The sequence below is a fragment of the Frieseomelitta varia genome, unplaced genomic scaffold (assembly GCF_011392965.1).
Source record: "Frieseomelitta varia isolate USP_RPSP 00005682 unplaced genomic scaffold, Fvar_1.2 scaffold_508, whole genome shotgun sequence".
In the NCBI taxonomy this organism is placed as follows: Eukaryota; Metazoa; Arthropoda; class Insecta; order Hymenoptera; family Apidae; genus Frieseomelitta; species Frieseomelitta varia.
In genome coordinates, this window is record NW_025110266.1 from 100,099 (window position 1) to 120,422 (window position 20,324).

Genomic DNA, 20,324 nt, shown 5'->3' on the forward strand with positions numbered 1-20,324 from the left:
TATGTATGACAAGTATGTATGTACAACTTTTTTCTTATCTATAACTCGGTATATTAAGTTATATTCATGCAATACTTAAAATTAAATTTTTTTGAGCTGCACTTGATGGTTTTAAAGTTTGGATATCTTTTACTAGTGTCGGAGGTACATTTTCTGCGGCAGATAATATCATATGCAATTTTCCTTGCAATTCTGATAATGCCAGCATTAAATTCTCTTCTTCTTCTAACTTCGCCGCTAAAATACTAAACATTTTTCGCGGTTCTGCTGCAAGTTCGTCCAAATGATCTTCATAAATATCTGTTGAAACATCAAATGATTTAGACATACATTTTTAAAGGCAATTTTTTTACAATAAAAAATTGATTAATGAAAAGGACATTAATATATTACCCATTAATACATTAGTTACATATAGCAGTACTCTTCCAAATCGAATACTTCCTACATATCTATTCAGAAACCTAAGGATATTTACAAGAGACTTGCCATCTCTACCACTCAAAGCTTGTTTTAAACCCTGTCTTCTGATAAGCTCTTGCATAAGCGCAACTGTAACGTGCGGTGCTTTATTTACTACATAAGTAGTCATGACACAATCTAAAGCTTTTGAATATTCGAATTTTCTTAAACAAGCATCGTGTCTGGACATAATTTCTTTCATTTCTTCGTGTACAACAACATCTACTTGAGGAGTATGTAAATTTCTCCCAGAACGTCTGTATGATATTTTTTTACGTCGTGGCTTTTCATTTTTTACTTCTTCTTCTCTTCTTCTTACAGAAATTAAACCATCAACCATACCAGCAACAATAGTCTCATCATTTGACTGCAATTATAAATATTATGCTTAGTATTTTTGTTTTACAATTAAAAATATAAACTACAATTAAATATGAAATTTTCTTACACTAATTCCTATGCTAAGAACTGAATTTGGATAATCTAAGGAATGAACAGTTTTATATGTTCCAGAATCATAAATTTTTACATGTCTATCCAATGAGCCAGACAAAATTCTGTGACCATTCGAAGCTATCTTTAAACACGTTACAGTTTTATGATGCTGAGTGATTTTTGCAAGTAATTTGCCACCAGCAAGTGCATCCCAAACTCTAATTTCTGTTCCACCTGTTTACAATCATATTAAATATAAATGAAATATTTTTTTATAGAAACATATATTTCTTCAAAGTGACATACCTGCAGATAAAAATATGCCTCCAGAGGGTAAAAATAATAAACTTTCAACAGGAGCTTCATGGCTCACATTGAGAATTTGTTTGCTTGTTCTTGTATCGTACATATATATATGTTTATCATAGCCACCAGATAATAATATATCCTTGGAAATAGGACTAACTGCACCAGCTCTGATATAATCCGAATGTTCATTAAAAGATGTTATTTGTTTTTCACTTGGTATATCCCAAACTATTGCAGTCTTATCATCAGAGAATGAAGCAATATGAAGATTATCTGTAGTGAAGAAAGTCCTATGTATAGCAGCTTTGTGTCCGGAAAACATTCGTAAAAGACTTTTCGTGTGGACATCAAAGAGTCTAATTACTGCTTCTTCACCACCAGCACAAAGTAGTTTGCCATCATTGCGAAACGATCCACCATAAGCTGCTTCTTTAAATCTATTAAGATTCTTTGTAACTAATTTTGTGATTGGATTGTACACTTGCACCCTCACTGAACAAGTGACGGCAAAGTAGTGTGGCTCTACCGGTGAAAAATCGATATAATCGATTGGTCCAAATTCTTTTACTAAAACAGGAGCCTGTTGAATAAACGACACAAAGACACTTTAGAAATTTAAATTTTATACCTTTAAATATGTAATCTTAAACGCTATTTATTTGTAGGTTATGTCTGATACACGTGTGAGAATCGTAGATTAATGACACAATATAATCATAAAAAAATTTATTGTTTTTGACGTCGCGACATACTCACGGTATATTTCTTCCAATATATATTTTCCGGGGTTAATTCAGAGTTCGGTCTTGCGAATACTTTGGTATTTATTTTCTTGAAGGATGCCATTTCTTCTAAAATGTCAGCTGTAATAAAATTCAGTAGAGGGGGTAAACTGCTCCTGTTGACAATTGATGGAAGTTGCTCCCTTCGATTTTCTCGACTGTCCAAGAATCTATTTGCCCATCGTATTCCAAATACAGAAGCTTCCGAAAATCATTTTGAAAGGATCTCGAACGACATGTTGAAGAGATTTCAGTATGCTTTGTTAGATTTTCTACGGCTGTGCTGTTCGTTTCAATATGGCGATGGTTAGTTGCTTAGTGCTACGAAAGTCTCGTTGCTTATCATGAATTTCATGGATTTTCATTCTATTTCCTTGTATCATTTGAATACGAAGCCTTGATGTTCATATTATCATATGTAAGTGCACGCAACTTATATAATTATGAAGCCGTGCATCTGATAAGAGGATATTATTCGAAAAGTGTTGCTCAGACAGCACGATAGATTCGGCAATTTGCCGTCCTGGTAAGGTTTGTTATATTTCATGAATAATCACAAAAATGTAAATATTTATGAACGTAACCGAAAATCTTCGGGATCAAGAAACTTTCATTACCACACGGAAGCAAGAAAAAAAATTTGGAACCTGATTTTGTTCTAGTCGGAGAAGAATTGCTGCCAAGATATATAATTTCTTACTGTTTCACTGCACACCAGCCACGTAAATATATTTCATATGCAAGAGCATTCAAGTATCATAATATATAATTAATTAGTAAATTATAAAATTGAGACACAATGGCTGAAACGCAGCGAATGACTGTTTATGGTAGACATCCTCCTTGTGCTAGTGGAAATCGTTTGGAAGAACGTCGTGCTCGAAGGTAAATAATGAAAAATATTGATGTGGAAATTAATTGGATAATTTGTGTTTTAATTTATATCGTAAATTATTATTTATATATAATTTTATCTAATTTAGATTAGCCTTGAGGTTGGAAAGAAACCGAAAATCAGACAAGCCAGATGATTTTATATGTTATGAGTCGAGTGATGATGAGGCAGAGACTGTAAGTGAAGGGAAACAGTTTCTAAGAACTTCTTTCAATTTCGTGGACTATGTACGTGCAAGAGAAACAAACACAAGAGAAGTGAGAAAAATTAATCAAGAATATGGATTTAGACACATATTGACTCATGATTTATTTAAAGAATATTCGGTTAGCTTAAATAATATGAATAAAGTCTTTTGTTCTCAATGGTTAAGTGATAGGCAAGTAGTATTTGGTACAAAATGCAACAAATTAATGGTTTATGACGTAGCAACTCAGAAATTAGACCAAATACCATCTCTACATGGAAGGCAAATTAATTCAGGGGGTAATGCTGTTCCTGAACAGCAATGTGGTATACATTCTGTTCAAATCAATCCTTCTAGGTATATACAGATAAAATATTTTTTATATAAATTAAATTCACAATCATGGTATTGTAACTTATGATTTTGTATATATTGTAGGACTCTCCTATCAACTGGAGCAAGAAATAGTAATGAAATAGCAATATATAGGCTACCAACATTAGATCCAGTTTGTGTGGGAGAAGGTGGTCATAGAGATTGGATTTTTGATATGTGTTGGTTAGACGACGAATTTTTAGTTTCTGGTTCTAGAGATACCAAAATGGCTTTATGGCGTATAGATAATGATCTTGCTGAAGCTCCTGACAAAGCGGACGTGCCAACACACAGGTTGCATTATACAAAATACAAATAATAAGTATATTTTATAAGTATGCTACATTATGTTTTTTATTAGGTTGATTCAACCCGTATGTGTCAAGGAATGTAGATCTGCGCAAAAAGTACGAGCTCTCGTCTTCAATAGAACGTATAAAGAAATTGCTGCTATCACTTTGAATAATTTTATACACATCTGGTCTGCTGAGACTTTTAGACAAAAAATATCCAGAAAACTACCAGTTTGTCAAGAAAATGTTTGCCTTGCTGTGCAAGATGATGGTGTTTATGCTGTAGGATGTCGTTCTTATACTTTACTTTTAGATGCAAGGACTGTACAACCTATAAAAAGAATACCTTCACGGTAAACGAATTAATTACAATTACTTTAGATTTATTGGAACTTATGTGATCTTTATTAAATTGTACTAAATGATGTCTTCTTTATAGATACAGCGGTTGTGGAATTCGATCAGTTAGTTTTCAAGGTTCCGTTTTAACAATTGGTACAGGCTTAGGAATGATGTTCTTTTATGATGTTAGGGCTCAAAAATATCTTGAATCATCAATTAATTCTAACAGAATTGTTGTATTAAAAGCATCAAAAGGCTACGTGGTAAGAATATAAGCATAATTTACGAAATTTCGAGTAACTCGGAGCACATTTTAAAACGAATATTGTTTAAAATAATCACAAACTAGAACTTTGAAGTGTTTTCGAATTTTACATGTTATTGAATTTTAATTAAAATAGTCTATAATATATAATCTCTAAACTGTGGTTATATCAAGTAAAATTTATCTTGTATTGTATTTATTAAATATACTAAGTATTTGAATATAGTTAGTATATTTGACTGAAATATCGGGTATTAAAGACTTTAGATTCTCGCAAATACAACTATTTGAAATTGAACTGGTGACTTTTATGTAAATGTAATATTTGTTTTTGTGATAATTTTAGTTTCCTGATGAAGAGTATATAGATGGATTTCAAAATGTGAAGTATACACCTGCTATATATACCCATTGCTATGATGGATCAGGAACTCGATTATTCACCGCTGGTGGTCCTCTTCCCGTAAATTTATATGGTAACTATGCAGGATTATGGCAATAAAATTAATTTTAATTAATTAATTAATTAAACTACCGTATCGATTTTACGTAAGTAATTATAAGTTGTACATTTAACTAAACATTATTGAAATTTTATCTCAGGAGGTATATACACCTATTCTAGAATTAAGGAACATTATCTGATCATCATCATCTTGTATTTTCACTTCTTTTCGATTTTATTATATAAGAAACTAAGTAAAAAATTATATTCGGATATTAAAATTTTAGAATATACTTATCAAAGATTTTTATACTTTATGAATAAATAAGAAAGTAGCAAATATTGACAAAACATCTTACAATTAGAGGTGTATATATCTCAACTGCCTGAAGAAATGAGTGATAAAAATAAAGATATTCGATTTTTTTATCATTTCAATCATATATTTAACTCTGAAAGTGATTTTCATTAAACTATTTTATATTACTAATCAAGTATATCAGCATGTTTGTATGCAGTGTGGGAAAGCCAAATTTAATGTATCAAAAACCATTGTTGCATTCAAAACCAAGATCTGATAAATACTAATTTTATAATCAATGTGATCTATTTTATGAATTCAGCTTGTTAAATTAATTTCATTCATCTTTTAACATGACAGTTTGCTCTTGTATTATTTATTGTATATGAAATTTAATAAATTATTGTATGAAAATCTTACAAAGAAAAATGTACCATGAATATTGAAGAAAAATACTTTAAAAGTTTCAAGTCTTTATATGATCTGCATACAGTATGAGTTTTAAAATCATTTTTATCTGTGTTGTACATTTCTACATCAGTACAATAGAAATGAAAATTTAAAAAGTAATCAACGAATAACACTGCAATGAACATTAAGTTTCTCAGATGCAATCTATCAAGTTGAAATTTTACTACTGGCCTTAGTAGAACAATATATAATGAATATTTGTTACAAAAAAACTTATTTTAGAAAAATAATATCTATTAAAGCCTTTATAATGTATTTCTATATCACATAGAACGTCAAACATATATAATTTTGATCAATGCATAACTTTTGAAACAGTATCTTTTAAGTGTGCATGGCAATTATTATTGTTTTGTTAAATTTTAAAAAATATATTCAGTTTATTATCTTCTAAATATTAATTCTTTTAGTTATATTTTTTTGTTAATATTATTATAAATAATGTTAAATTTATTAATTGTATCTGTTTCTGATATTGGAAAAAATATTTTGAATTGTAACTGCTCAAATTTGATCAAATCGATTATTCATATATTACACAAGTTTATGATATAAAGGTATTCAAAAATATCAGCTGTGCACATTTGCAATTACAAATAATGGTACACAATCTGTAATTAATGTATTTCTTATGTACAATTTGAAAAATTTATTTCAACAAAGTACAGTCTGTCTCATAAAAGTATGTCGGGAATATTTCAACAAAGTACTTGAGATTAAGTTATATATTTAAAAAGTGTAAGAGCATGTAATATTGCTAATTAATATGCGTTTGCATAATTTCTAATTTTATTCTCTAATAAATATTGTTTGTCTCAATGTATGAGAAAGCATCGAATTTTTAGAAAAAAACCTGACAAATCGCTTTTGTCTCCCCTCTCTTTAAAACGTTGTATCCATTTCTTAACCAACTGTGAGGTATATAAATATTTACTCTTTTGAGAGTGTAAACATAAGATGACAAATCTGAAAGACTTTAAGCCACTATGTATTACAGAGAAGAACATGTTTAGATTATTATAATATATTTTTCATCAAGTTTTAACTTTTGTAAACATCATCTATATGCTCTTTTGAGACAGATTGTATCTTTGATGAATAAATTGTATATTATTATAATGATGTTAATTGTGCATAACTAGTTTACACGTTTAATTGTAAACAGATTTATATTTAATTTTTAGAATGAATCATTTTCAAATTTTGGTGTACTTAAGTGATCAAGTTCACCATTATGTTTGTCACTGTCTTATATATTAAATTTGTTGATACAGTAAAATGATGCAAGTGCATTTCCAATACTTAAGATAGAACATTTTAATGAATCAAGAAATTGTTGACATGTAAACAATAAGTAATTGAATTATTAGTATATCGCAATGAATATGTGGTAACAAACTATACTCTGTGTACTTTTACATTAACAGATTATGAATTGTTAACATATACTCATAAAGTCATTGCATTATATGATAAATAAAAATGTGTGTTGTATTTATAAATTCATGATTAGATTGTACGAATATGTATATGATCATGCATAATGAACGAATACATTGAATATCATACACGATTATCACATGTACCTTTACTACAAATACTACAAACAAAATATTATAAAATAATGCTACAAACGATCCATAATTTTGTTCAGTTATTTCGTGCATTTCAGGTTATACATTTCAACAATGATTATAATTATTATACGTAATTCACGAAGTTTATTGTTTTTCATATAAAATTTTCAAGTAACAGTGAGCAGCTATTGTCCATGTTAAAACGTCCTAATTTTCGTACTAATGTCACCTAAGCGAAACAAATCTAAGTATCGTGTATTTAAACTCAAATAATGCAATAGGAACAATAAATAAATAATTTTTATACTTAAACTATATGTATAAGTTATAAAAGAGTTTTGTACAGGTACAATCACTGCATTATTGTGCCAGAAAATATTTTTCCGTATATTATGCTTATCAAATGAATATTATGAAAAGATTTTATGAAAAAATTATAATATATAGCGACTTTATCAATTGTCTCTGTATTTCTTAACAATTGACTTTGATTTTCTTCAATATTTTTTTTTTTTTTTTCTGTAAAATGTATAACGCGTGTAATATATTCTTTTTTTTCTGTATTATAAGAATATATTTAAGTTACCATATACTATGTTCTCTGTATGGTTGTGTTCTTGTTAGATCTGTAGCAAAACGTCCTTTCAAAAATTATTGATCAGTTATGTTAAGAATATACGGACAATATATAAATTGCTTATAAGCTCTTTTAAAATTTGTTTTAAAAATTACATTCTTTATTGTTAAAAAAAATACTTAATATATATATATATAAATTTCTTATAAATTACAACTAGATTATTCATGTTGTTTTCTCTCTTTTTTTTTTAATCAAACTATTGTAACGATTATAAGCAAATATACATATACATTTTGCTAGAACAAATTATAGCACGAAGCTACGTTATTTTTCTCTCTATACTTTCATTTAAGATGTTAAATGCTAAGTATTTCATACAGGCAGTGCTACTTGGTTGCTGAACAAATTACACTAATTTTATATGTATGCGTGCGCGTGTGTGCATTAAATAATCTATGTAAATAAATATATCAAATCACTAATCACAATTGCGTTCATCTCGATTTTTCTTCTTTGGTCGAACTAAAAATGAACTGAAAAATTGAGAGAAAAAGAGAGATTTTCGTCTCGTTACAAATAATTTATTAATAGTATGTGTATATATATATATATATATATATATCTCAATACAAGATTCTTATTTCATTTAGAATCATCACAATAACGTGTAAAGAGTGTATAATGTATACAAAACACGCGATACTACGACATAGTACATATGATGTAAATGTTCAAATTAATTATTGAGGCTTCGCCATAACTGTGTTAGATATGTTGTATGTATCATGTATGTCGGAAACGTACAGAAGCGCACAATACGAGTAAAAACACAGGGCAATCTGTCTCTTTATAGACTCGTCGATATGTGAGAATATAGCTCTTTGACGAGTAAAAGATTATACCTTTAAAAGGAGTATCTTAGGAGAATGTATTTCTAGTAATTTGTTTTCTAATGATGACAAATTGCTTTTTTTTACGCGCTCTTCTGTCGGGATTAACGAAGTCGCTTCTACCGTAATTATCTATAAACCCCATTTTCGGGCATAAATAAGCTCATTTTTTTTTCTTTTTCTTTTTTTTTTTTTTTTTTGGTATAGATTGACAGTTGGCATCCTAACGCGCAGGTGTTGTAAATAAATATACATTGATCGTAACAATATACATTCTGAAAATAAATAGAGTATTTCACAATTATTGCGTAAATTGGTGAGCACTACCGTGTTGAAATCGATCAATATTCTCACGAGAGACGTCGCATTTCAAGAGCGTTGAGCCTCGAGTCGAAAATATATATTACTTTTGTGTTTATTTTTTTACACAGACGACCATAAGTAACTTGGTATCACACATACACGTCGATTTCATTTTTTTCATGTTTTTTTCTCTTTTTTTTTTCAAAAAATAATAATCCAGGGAGGAGAGTCATCGTCATCCCTTAATTATCTCTGTAATTATTCTCGTTTCCGTCGCGAAAATGCGATCGCGTTTAAAAAAGAATCAAAGATGCCCAACGTCCAAGGCCTTATTTATGTCACTGACTAGCATCCCGAGGATGGGTCTGTGTTCCGAATCTTGTCTGAAAACCGAGTCCAGAAAGTCGGAGTGCGTTAAGAAATCGAACACTTGGTCACACCGATCTTGAGACTTGTCCGTGAGATGCGACTTAATCAGCGCCTGTATCGTGGTTCTGCATCGTTCTAACGATTTTACCAGATACGCCCGATCGAAGCTGAATTCCAATTCGTAGAACGAGACCACGGACATCGCCACGGCTCGAAGGGCAGTTCTTATTTCGGCGAGTTTCACGTCGTCGGCGACGTTTAACTGTTGATTACGTTGCAAGAGGCCCACCTGGAACGCAAGTGTTTAACGAACATGAGAGATGAGAAGTGCCGCTTGACCTTGTCGATGAAAACAAGATGACAACCGCGGCTGTGTCGCGTATCTGTGTCAACAATCATCGAGGGGGAAACAAGTACCTTGATGGACAACTTAACGATATTCTTTAAAACCTTTTCAGGCTGTTTCTTGTCTAAGCTGAGGTTGGCTTTTGCCGCTCTCTCCATAAGCTTGTACAAATTGTCCAAAAGCGACGTGGTGGCGTCATCTATCAGCAACGATCTTCCGGCCCCCGTAGATACGACTCTGCCGAGGAGCTTTTTTTGCGCTCGAAGACCTAAATCACGAGCGCGGCTTCCGGTGCCTCCGGCAGGATAAGACCCGCCGTTCAGTGTAGCCGCCGACTGCATCACTGGGGGAAAAAAAAATTGCAAGCGCTGTACCATCTGCTCGGGGAGATATGGGATCGAATAATACCCCTCTTGTCAGATGAAAAGATGGAGTTGTTAAAGCGTACGGCACAGGGTGCGTTGGGAAGATTAAGTCTGTAAGTTAACTGTGTTCCACTGTGTTCAAGTGGTTATGGAGGTACGAATCTATATCGAATACTTTGAAATTACGTTACTTTACGAAAACTGACAGATCATTTGAAAAATTTGTTTGACATTCGTCGCGACGTTACACATTTTTCATACGTAACAAATGTCATTGATAGTCAAATGATGCAGTTGATAATATACTATCGAGTAAAAACTTAAACTCGACTGTGTCTTTGAACAGGTGAAATCTATTTGTCATTGTTTTCAGATACACGCCTTTCTTTTAGATTCCGTGAAATTTATGTTGCAAATGCCTATAGCCATTTTAGTGTGCCCCGCGGCAAATACATTTATCCTAGTTGAAGCAACACGACACGTGACGTCTCATGGATTTATCAGGATCAAAAACAAGGGAAAATGATAGTGCGTGAATGATCAGAACTTACCATCAAACATTGGTAGACCGCTGTTTCCTCTAGGCGATAACGGGATTGTGAATGAAATAAAGAAGTGTTCTGTGAGCACGGTCGAAACTCAGGCAAAAGTAACTAAAATGAGCAACGATGTAAAACGAATCAATATTTATAGCGTAAAATATATATATAAAAAGGCGATTATTACGCCAAATGAATTAAAATACGGCAACACATATAGAATGATGTTGCGCTGCGCGCATCGTGCAAATGCGTTTGTGCTTGTGTTCTTATTCGTGGGAACGAATCAGAGCATCATACAGTTAACATTTGTGTACCTTGATTGCAGTCGGTTACGGCTACAAGATGATAGAGCAGCCAGCTCTGCAATTCCATTACTGCCGTACCCCACGCCACCTGAGAAAACACTCGTAAATGTGAGTTTTACATTTTTATAAATTTTTATGGTATTTTTTGTTTTTGCAGTAAAGAGATTATTTTAACATTTATATGTTTATATATTTTAATTTTTTATATGTGAATACGAGAGTTAATTTACTATCTTCTTTTACGTATAAGATCAGGTTTCATTCATTTCTATACGTAATGTTTTAGTAATCACTTATTCTACAAGATAAATATTTCACGCTAGCAGATATATATTCCTTATATAAAAGGCAACTATTTGTTATCATTTGCTTTTTTTGTTTTTACCGTTATTTGTAATCATCAGATACACTTGATAAGCAAATTATTGGAAAATAATCAATCAATTTAGAATTAATTTTATTTTTCGCAACTTTATTTCAAAATAAATTCGTTTGTTATTTTGTTTGATTATTACAATTGCTCACGCATTTCTTTTCATACGAAATAAACTGTATCCAACTATGTTTTGTAACAGATTGAAAAGTAGGAACGTTATATTAATTATTATTCAATATACTCGTCGTGCCTTCAAAGTAACATCAACGGGGATTCCATGCCGCGCGTGTCATCGACCACCCACCATGTAGCACTCAATAGAAATGAATTACCTAACTAAACGAAGATATTATAATCGTAGATTCATAATTGAATATCGCGATACTATTTTAAATGTGTTTTATTAAAATTCACGAAATCCGCCAATACTTGCCAATCTATTAAAATTTTTGAAACGCATTTTCAATATTACAGATGAACATAATTATAAAAATTTCGCGAATAAACGGTTTAATAAAATTTCCGCAAAATTTCATTAATATTTTATATTATACTATACAGTTTTATTATTATTTTATTAATATTTTTATTATTTTGTTACAAATTTATTTCATCGTTATAAATTTCCGTTAAAATTTCCATAAAATTTCGCCAGTTCGCCAGGCTCTACTTCTTTACTCTAGAATCGAGCCACTGTTGCTTGAATTAAATAACCATCATCGCGGTTTCAAAAGGTGGAGAGAAAAATATGATCGTTGCAAGTTGGTGGCAGGCAAAGTATTAAATAGGTTGGAGCACACATGCTCCCTCATTCGTGTAATTTATGTCAGTAACTGAGGTCAAACCCGATACACTGGAAATGGAACGTAATGTGCGTTCGTGGTTTGTTGTCGCGAGGTATAATCGTGTATATATGTGCATGCACACATATCCACGTACATGTATGTATATCGAAAGGGGTACAGTTGTATGGAAGTTGAATCGATTTGTAAGGAACGTCAAGGCAAGCCAGAGACTCTCATTCTCATTTATCGACGTAATAGGGGCAAATGGATGCGCACCAAGTGATATTAGCTAGATCGGTACGTATTTCAAGAACGTGACAAATATCGATATATCGGTCATGTGTCAGACCGTCTCGGAATTCCCTGCCGTTTGACTCTGAATGCTGATCCCTTCCGGGGATCTTCAAGCATTCGATCCGGTCTTGTGTCGTTCGAGAACATCTGAGCCGCTTTTAAATGCATTCGAGTTAGCGAAACAGTGGAAATAACTTGCACACGTGACTCGGACGTTCTGATCTACGATTGCTGAATGATCGATAATCACGTACTAATTGTAAGTTCGTACACGATTAATAGCGAGTCAAACGCTATATTAGGATGCTCCTGTAAAATGTAAGATTCACGTGTGAAAGGCAAATTGCTATTGTGCAACGAAATACGGGTCGGTAAATGTTAGATAACTTGCCAGAGTTGGATATCTTGGATAAAAGATAATAACATTTTTTGCAGCTGTTTTTTTGTTTAATAATTTTTCAGATCAGAACTTTTAATTGACCTTGCACGTACATCTAAACCAAGCTCACCCTACCTTGGTATATTCACGTAGAACAATTCTGCGTGAAAATTAAATTCCGGTTGAAAGGTTTTAATTGATGTATTGTCGTGTCGGGGAAGTACGAATAAAACAAATGATCGATCGTCCGGAGGAACTTTCGCTCTCTTTGCTCGGCCGTTTCCTAACTACAATAGATCGAGTTATTACGCGCGCCAATTAGAAGATTGTAGAGAGTATCTATTGTATATAAAACGCATTATTATTAGCGTCGATGAATTTTAGAATTTGTTTCCCTTTCTCCTCTGCGCACGGCCCACAAATTCTTTTATCAATTAGAAATGTGGCCAGACATTTTGTTTCGAACGCAGAAGATTCCTATACTATTGCAATTATTAAATTATATCTTATCTGGATACTTTGTGTAACAATAGTGTATATTTGTACAACGTTGTGTCACAACTTATTCTTGGTTAACGTATTCAACGTAGACCTCACAACAATTCGATTGCATAAAACGAGGCAAGCGACACGATTCAGAGTTTATAGCATCCGGTGGTACTTGAAAAAACAGGTCAAAAAATTCTATTCTGATTTTTATCCGCCACAGACTAGAGTGGTTCCATGGAATTTCCTGTAATTTCGTCTCCCTGTTTCGTTCGAGCATTAAATATTATGATAAATTTCCGTGATGAGTCACTGGTGACTAATGATCTCTGAATTGTGTTAATTCAACGAGACAACTAATAATCGAGATTCACTCACATAATAAATAAAATTATATAAATATACCAAAGTTATTACTAAAACGAAATATTGTGAAATATATTCCGAAGTATTATGATATATTCATTCTGTTTAAAAATCACGCGATTATTTCTTAAAGTTTCCTAAAACCGACAGTTTTTTACGTTTTCGTGTTTTAAAACGGACTTTTAGAGACGATGATTTCGCGTGGTAAACGTTGAAAAAATGCAGATGAACAGGTTGAGTTGCAGGTATATTCCCGAGTAGCCTGAAGCTTCGTCACTTCTATAATTAGTTATCTGTTTCGTACTATCGCGATGTGTTCAAGGATATATGTATGCTACATATCTGACAATCCGCATTTCTCTAACGTGAAACTAATTTTTTTTAATATTGAGAACGTGCATAAGTTACGTGTGCACGCGATATATACTTGTTCCTCCGCTTACTTGAAAATTGATGTACTTTTTCGCATTGCGTCGTATCGAATAAACGTGTCTGAATTTAGAAAGGTAATTTCGCACGCGATCAAATCTGCGAAATTAAAGAATTACGATCACGGGAAAAGAGCACGCGAAACACACTCGAACACAGTTGAAAATTTACTATTTAATTCAAACAAATAATTCATGTTCATGTCGTACAGAACGATTATGTTTTGAAGCATTACTTTTTCTTTAATGAACAATATTTCTTTATAGTAATTTTTAATATTACCGTTGTTTTCATTGAGTAACATTGATTCATAATTCCTCCTCAATTTCTTTAACAATTTTTCGTTCAAATCGATATTTATGTTTTATCTAGTTACTCGTAGCGAGTTGTTGTAGTTTGTGATGTTTTCAAATGTTTGTACCAACAAATTGTCGAAATTCACTTTTGCACCATTTCCTTAAAACTGTTTAAGTTGAGAAACGTCTGGATTTAAAAATAGTAATAAATTTACGTTTTAGTCTGTTTGTTCAAAAGAAGCTCGAAAGAAGAAATTGTCAGTACCCTCATCAAACGATTTTGGAGCGGAAGTGATCTGTCATTCTTTCTTTGTAACAGCCTTCGATAACAGCGTCACACGCAATTAGGTTGATGAAATCAAGGGATTTCCTCCGATGAAAATAATAATCTACGAGTCTTTTATGTTGACTTATATTTCCAATAATTCGAGATATCAAACCGTGCTTATCATCGTCAAACGATTTCAAAGTGAAACTTTCGAAATAATTTATATATATAATATATATATAATAGCTAATTTAATATATATAATATATATATAGTAATATATTTAATAGTAATATATTTAATATATATAATATATATAGCTAATTTAATGAAATTGAAAAACATGTTTTATCACACTACATACATGTTTACGCAAATATAACGTATGTTTCATCGTTCAACCTTCAAACAGAGATTTATTTTATTTACTAAAACATTACGTTTGTGTACTAAATAAATATAAACGTTTATATTTAAACTTATACCATGTCACACCGTTTTTTACATTACGTGTATTCTGTACAGTTTGGTAATCTTTAGAAATTCATAATTTTATTGTTCGCAAAGCGTCATCATGCAAGGATGACCAATAAGCCTTCAGACTACGTTCCCCATACGTTTCGTTGAAAGTAACGAATTGTCAAACGATTTCGAATCGAATGGCAACCTTCGTCCCCTCCCCGCCTCTCGATTTCTTCAACGTTTTTCTTTTTATTTCGAAAGATGCAGCTGTCACACCGACAGCTGTGCAACTGGCACGAACCTTCTTGTTAAACTGAGCATCTTGTCTGAGAATATACCCACCACCTGCCCTTCGATCGATGTGTACGACTACACGTGTGTGCACGAACGCACATGCCGTGCGCAAACATACGCAGCGCGCACGTGCTCACACAGGCAAAGTTAGGAGACCGATTGTGCTTTATCCACGGTCACGCGTTCGTCTGTTAAATACGACTTTCGAGAGGTCCACGTACGGCCGCTTGGTCGTTTTTGGATATCGATCCTTGCCGATTCCCGCACGCGGGATCGTATCCAATTTCAACTCCTTTTTCCTTTTTTTTTTTTCATCCTATCTCGCGAGTAAATCTCCCTTCAATTGTAATCCTTCGTCGATTTTAACGAGCGCCGGATTATATCGTCGCTCGATCGATTTTTCTCAATATTCTCAATATTTGACGTGCAGAGCATGTACTTCAATAGAATCGAGAAGTTGTCCTCACGGAGTGATTACTTCACGAACACATAAGCTTTTCCTTTTTAAATAAATCTCAGACTGTATTAAAAATAACGCGCTAATGAATGACCGTTGTGTATGATGAAATCGTTTCATTCTATATTATACGTCTACGTATCCATGTACTAAGAACCATCAGGAAGTCTATAAAAAAATATTCAACATTCGAAGGAACGTTTTACTAGGCAATAAAACAAATAGTGAAATACGAAAATTTTGTGATACTCTTGGAGGAATGTGCGTCCAAGAGGCAGAAAATGAAAAAGAAAGAGCGAAATTTATGTTATGTCCTTCGGAGCTCTAGGAGGCACATGCGTACATATTTTCGTCGTTGCCTGTATTTTAAACAGATAGCTTGTTCAAGGCTGAGGATACTCTAGACTAGTGGCTAGAAATTTCAAATTCCATTCTGTCGAGTGTTTTTTTCTTTTTTTTTTTTTATATATATATATATATATATAAAAGAAAACTCTACTATTTCTAACATTTACAATTATTTTAATTGTTATAAAATACTGGTGCGTAATCGTCTCGATGGAAAATCAGTAGGCAAAGGTCTTAGATCATTGCACGTACATCAGACTGGAATACTTCGGATTTGAATACTATTTTCAATTTTTCAATTGGAGACAATTCACATCGTCTTTCGTTATTTTACGAAACATTTGAATTTTCACAAAAAGCTAAAATTTCGCATGTTTCGTTACTACGATAACGTAGATCGTCTAAAACTTTCGCACATGCACGTTATATGCATCTAGCACGTAATTCGAGCAAATTGATTAATGGAATGCGAATCAGCTTATCAAGTACCGCAAATGAAGTTGCCGTGGACGTTAGCGAGCGCACATATAAAAGACCAATTCGCGGATATGAGAACAGAGAGAAAAAACATACCGCTGTGCTAGCATTAATTAAAAACGACGGCGAACGCCCGTTGTATAATAGTCTCATTCATCGCGTGGTTACTCGTTAGGGTTGCCTATTTACGGGGCAACACATTTTGTTGTTCATCGATTTACGTTGAAGCGTAAATTTATGCCAAAAAAAAAACTGTTTCATCTCCCCCGATGTCCCCCCCCCCCTTTTCTGTTTATCTGAAAGATACGCGCGGCTGCATGGATGAAAATCATATACTGTGGAAAATTTCACGCTATACTGATGATCGATTAATTCGCGATACCTTGGATAAGCTTTGGCCGTTATTTTCTAAATATATACACGGTGTTTTCGTGTTACTCGTATCGCTCCTCGCTTAACACGCGTGTCACATTCACGGTGACAAATGCACATGTAAGGAATTAAGGTACACGCATCCGTTCAGCCATGACTAACTGACGCAATTAAGCGGACTCGTCGGTTTTGCGAAATTCAGTTTCCATCGTCTGTTGTCCGCAACTTTTCTTTTCACGTAACGTGACTCGATGTCACGTTAAGGACAATGCTGACGAGAATGCTGTTCTCCTTTCCGTTTCCGCGAGTTTTACCTCCAATTGTGGTCTCTTGAATTCCCAAGTTTTTACTCATCTTTAAATACAAGTAGTACATGTTACACCGTGTACTTTCCCCATTCAGTTTTGCTTCGATAGAAGTTACGCGACGTCGTCACAAACATGACGATTCGAAGTAACAAGTTTCTGGACGACTTCACGTTTTCTTAGTTAAGTATTTCTGTGAAGCACGCTCCAATAAATGTGGAACTTAGCTTTAGATTTAGACGCGCAATCTATCCGACGGTAAGCGTGTACATCTGTCCCAAATCGTGTTCGATCAACGATTTCATCCTCGATCGAGGATAAACAGTGTAGTCCGTGTTAAATTAATTTAAATTTTAGGCGCGCACTAACCTCTGCTGATGTCTAGGCCGCGAATGCGACCCCCCCAACACTTGACAATGAAGTTTCTCTTTTCCAATGATCGTTGAATAGATATTGTTCTATTGTTTCGTTTGCGTTTCCACTTTGCTCTCGTGCGCGTGAAAGATCCCACTGGTGTAACGTGAATTTTGAAAAAAAGTATCTCCCCTTTTCGAATTAGAACGTTACTGAACACAATGCACTAGTGCGCGATGAGAATTACAACCGGCGACGATGGAGCACGCACCTCTCGAACCTCGCAGTCTCTTCGACTGAGCGAACGAACGTCGTCTGTTGTGATCTGCGAACCCACCCCGGTTACCATGGAATCATCGCTCCGCGAGGTGGGGCGCATGTGGCAGCTACGCTCGGGCAACTTCGCAGTGTCAAGTTTTCTTCTTTGCAGTGTACATTACCCGACGGGGTCGCAGTTACAGACACGAAGAAACGGAATTTAAATGAACGAAACTCTTTCGTCTAATGATATGCACTGCGATGCTCTTTCGAACAAAGTACTGCGTTAATCGTATCAGTTTCAGAAAAAGTGAAAGACAACGGTTAAATAGTAATTTTATTAATTTTGTAGTATGATGAAGGATATCAAATACTCTTTGCATATATTTTTTGTTTTGTTTTTATTAGAATTTTTAAAATTTATATATACGCAAATGACATTTTAAGATGCATTTAAATTATGCTATTGGGTCTCCTCTTATATCCAGTATGCGCTTTGGATACGTGTTCAACAAGTGTCTTCATTGAAACAGAACAGTCGATAACATACCTCAAAATCATAACATTCTCGTTAATTGACGCTTTTAGAATAACGGTTCTAGGCACAGAGAATCTGTGAGAACTGTACAAATAGGATCCATAATAAGATGCAAAAAACATTAGTTTTCCTTTGTATTTTAACTCTGTGCGTTTGATATGATATTCAGTTGTTGCAAATACTTTATAAGATTGTTAACTGCATTACCATACTTCATGTATTTTTAATAAATGTTTGTATGCTCGGTCAGAAATGTTAAGGGCAGCATTCATTATGCATAAACCAGTCTCTCCTAAGAGGCTTAAACCGCATAGACCTAAAAGAAAAACAAAAAACAATTATTCGTACTGTATGTTTTATAGATATTTCATAGAAAATAAAATAAATTTTATAAATATTTGTTGCAATTACCTAGGTAAGTATGAAGGGGATCTGGCAGACAATCAGCAAACTTTCCAAATCCTCCTACAACATTATCTTGAGTTTCAAGCAGGAATGCCCTATTTTCTTCTGGATCTGATAATTTGTTAACATCAAGCATTTGCAGAGTCGCGCCCACCCAGAAACTGTAACAAGTATCAGAAGATTTTCCGGGTCGTCCGTGAAAGCCGCTGTCTTGTCTCATGAGACACCATCTCTTTAGTTTATTTAACTGATCACTTGTCAGTACATTGTGAAGCTCATTCATGAGAAATAGACTAGCTACTGCACAAAATGTGGATCCTCCATGCGACTCAAGACCAGGTCCTTGGCCCATTGCTCCATCATATGACTATAATCATTGTTGAGATATTGTGCTATGATAAAATTAAGCGGACAAAGCCAATTTTTGTTAATACTCTTGATACGTGAAACAAAGAGAGAAGTGGATGAAAACTTACAATGCTCCTCAGAATGTAGTCAATTGCTTTTGTCTTGTCGATGCCTGACCAATCATTTAAAATTATAGATATGCAACAGGCACAATAAAGAAATCTCATGTCACTTTCACATCCTGTTATGACAGCTGTAAATGACCCATCAGGATTCTGACAAGCTCGCATTCCCTCAATGATGGATTTCTTGTCAACTCGACTCAAATCATCACCGAGAATTAGAAGAGTAACTAATCCGATGTATGTCATTGCCAAATGACCACATTGATATTTTGGAGTATCCTTTGGTATTGTTGTCGAAGGCTGAAAACCAGAACGTGGCCCAGCACCAGTCACTTGAAGCCTATAGATCCAGTTTATCGCATCGAGTTTCATCTCCTCGCCGAGATCATTCAGGCAGTTCAATATATCTAATCCTGATATAGCAAAAAAGGCTACCGCAAGTCTAGAGCAGTCGAATTCTGCTGAGCATGAATTGGGCATGATTTGCAATAACCTCTGGAAATATCTCGCATGCTTTTGCTTCGCTAACTGTGGCGGCATGCTGTCACCGTTGTATTCGTATTTATTGGAAAAAAAAAAAAAGGAAACAATACTTCAATATATACGTATATTACGTATTGAACGATGGTGTTTCTTTCAAATTGATTGTGCGATTGGGAAAAGGTTCCATCGGAATTATGACAAAACCTACTAGAGAGCGCTTCAATTTTGAACGATAGATGCAGCTACTGCTAGATGGCGTGAAAAATATTTCGTTGAACGCACGCGTCGCCGGCAAACTAGCCCTTTCTTGCGCACGCCGGACGTTCACCGCAACACGCACCAGCCGCGAAAAATACGCAAACTACATACTACATCGGATAACGGAGATAACGAGAAAAACACGCAGTAAGTTAAGTTCCAATTAACCGTATACAATCTGTCCGTTTCGTGAATACTTTCTCGCGGTAGTTTTTCTGGCTAGTACGGTAGCGCGTTGATTTGCGCGGAGGTAGTTTTGTCGGAGGACGACGCAGAGTTCTTGTGGAAGCTGCCACTGAGGGCGCAGCATTCTTGCATTCGT

General features: G+C 33.8%; 4 protein-coding genes across 10 annotated transcripts; 1 reads left to right on the forward strand and 3 right to left on the reverse strand.

The window, feature by feature from the left end:
- Positions 1–19: 19 nt before the first annotated feature.
- LOC122533223 (U3 small nucleolar RNA-associated protein 15 homolog) lies at positions 20–2,076 on the reverse strand. The gene is made up of 5 exons (XM_043662723.1): positions 1,963–2,076; positions 1,204–1,786; positions 911–1,131; positions 394–829; positions 20–300 (listed from the first exon to the last, which is right to left on the reverse strand). Exons 1-5 carry the CDS (start codon positions 2,050–2,052, stop codon positions 65–67), a joined length of 1,566 nt encoding a protein of 521 aa, XP_043518658.1. The 5' UTR covers positions 2,053–2,076; the 3' UTR covers positions 20–64.
- LOC122533222 (DDB1- and CUL4-associated factor 12) lies at positions 2,063–7,192 on the forward strand. 3 transcript variants are annotated; one of them, XM_043662719.1, is made up of 8 exons: positions 2,063–2,294; positions 2,651–2,710; positions 2,783–2,873; positions 2,972–3,427; positions 3,509–3,739; positions 3,807–4,091; positions 4,178–4,343; positions 4,692–7,192. In XM_043662719.1, exons 1-8 carry the CDS (start codon positions 2,063–2,065, stop codon positions 4,845–4,847), a joined length of 1,677 nt encoding a protein of 558 aa, XP_043518654.1. In that variant the 3' UTR covers positions 4,848–7,192. The 3 variants fall into 3 exon arrangements, with proteins under 3 accessions (XP_043518654.1, XP_043518657.1, XP_043518656.1); XM_043662722.1 differs by having other exon boundaries at positions 2,190–2,514; XM_043662721.1 differs by having other exon boundaries at positions 2,190–2,514; positions 2,651–2,873.
- A 1,552-nt stretch (positions 7,193–8,744) lies between these two features.
- Positions 8,745–17,951, reverse strand: LOC122533227 (tumor necrosis factor alpha-induced protein 8-like protein). Of its 5 annotated transcripts, none has more exons than XM_043662731.1 (5): positions 17,603–17,916; positions 10,849–10,927; positions 10,544–10,645; positions 9,699–9,970; positions 8,745–9,570 (listed from the first exon to the last, which is right to left on the reverse strand). In XM_043662731.1, exons 3-5 carry the CDS (start codon positions 10,551–10,553, stop codon positions 9,217–9,219), a joined length of 636 nt encoding a protein of 211 aa, XP_043518666.1. In that variant the 5' UTR covers positions 10,554–10,645; positions 10,849–10,927; positions 17,603–17,916; the 3' UTR covers positions 8,745–9,216. The 5 variants fall into 5 exon arrangements, with proteins under 5 accessions (XP_043518666.1, XP_043518667.1, XP_043518662.1 ...); XM_043662732.1 differs by having other exon boundaries at positions 17,859–17,888; XM_043662727.1 differs by lacking the exon at positions 10,544–10,645 and having other exon boundaries at positions 17,859–17,951.
- Positions 17,952–18,229: 278 nt separating this feature from the next.
- Positions 18,230–20,209, reverse strand: LOC122533226 (geranylgeranyl transferase type-1 subunit beta). The gene is made up of 3 exons (XM_043662726.1): positions 19,265–20,209; positions 18,795–19,155; positions 18,230–18,699 (listed from the first exon to the last, which is right to left on the reverse strand). Exons 1-3 carry the CDS (start codon positions 19,799–19,801, stop codon positions 18,587–18,589), a joined length of 1,011 nt encoding a protein of 336 aa, XP_043518661.1. The 5' UTR covers positions 19,802–20,209; the 3' UTR covers positions 18,230–18,586.
- Between the last annotated feature and the right edge of the window lie 115 nt (positions 20,210–20,324).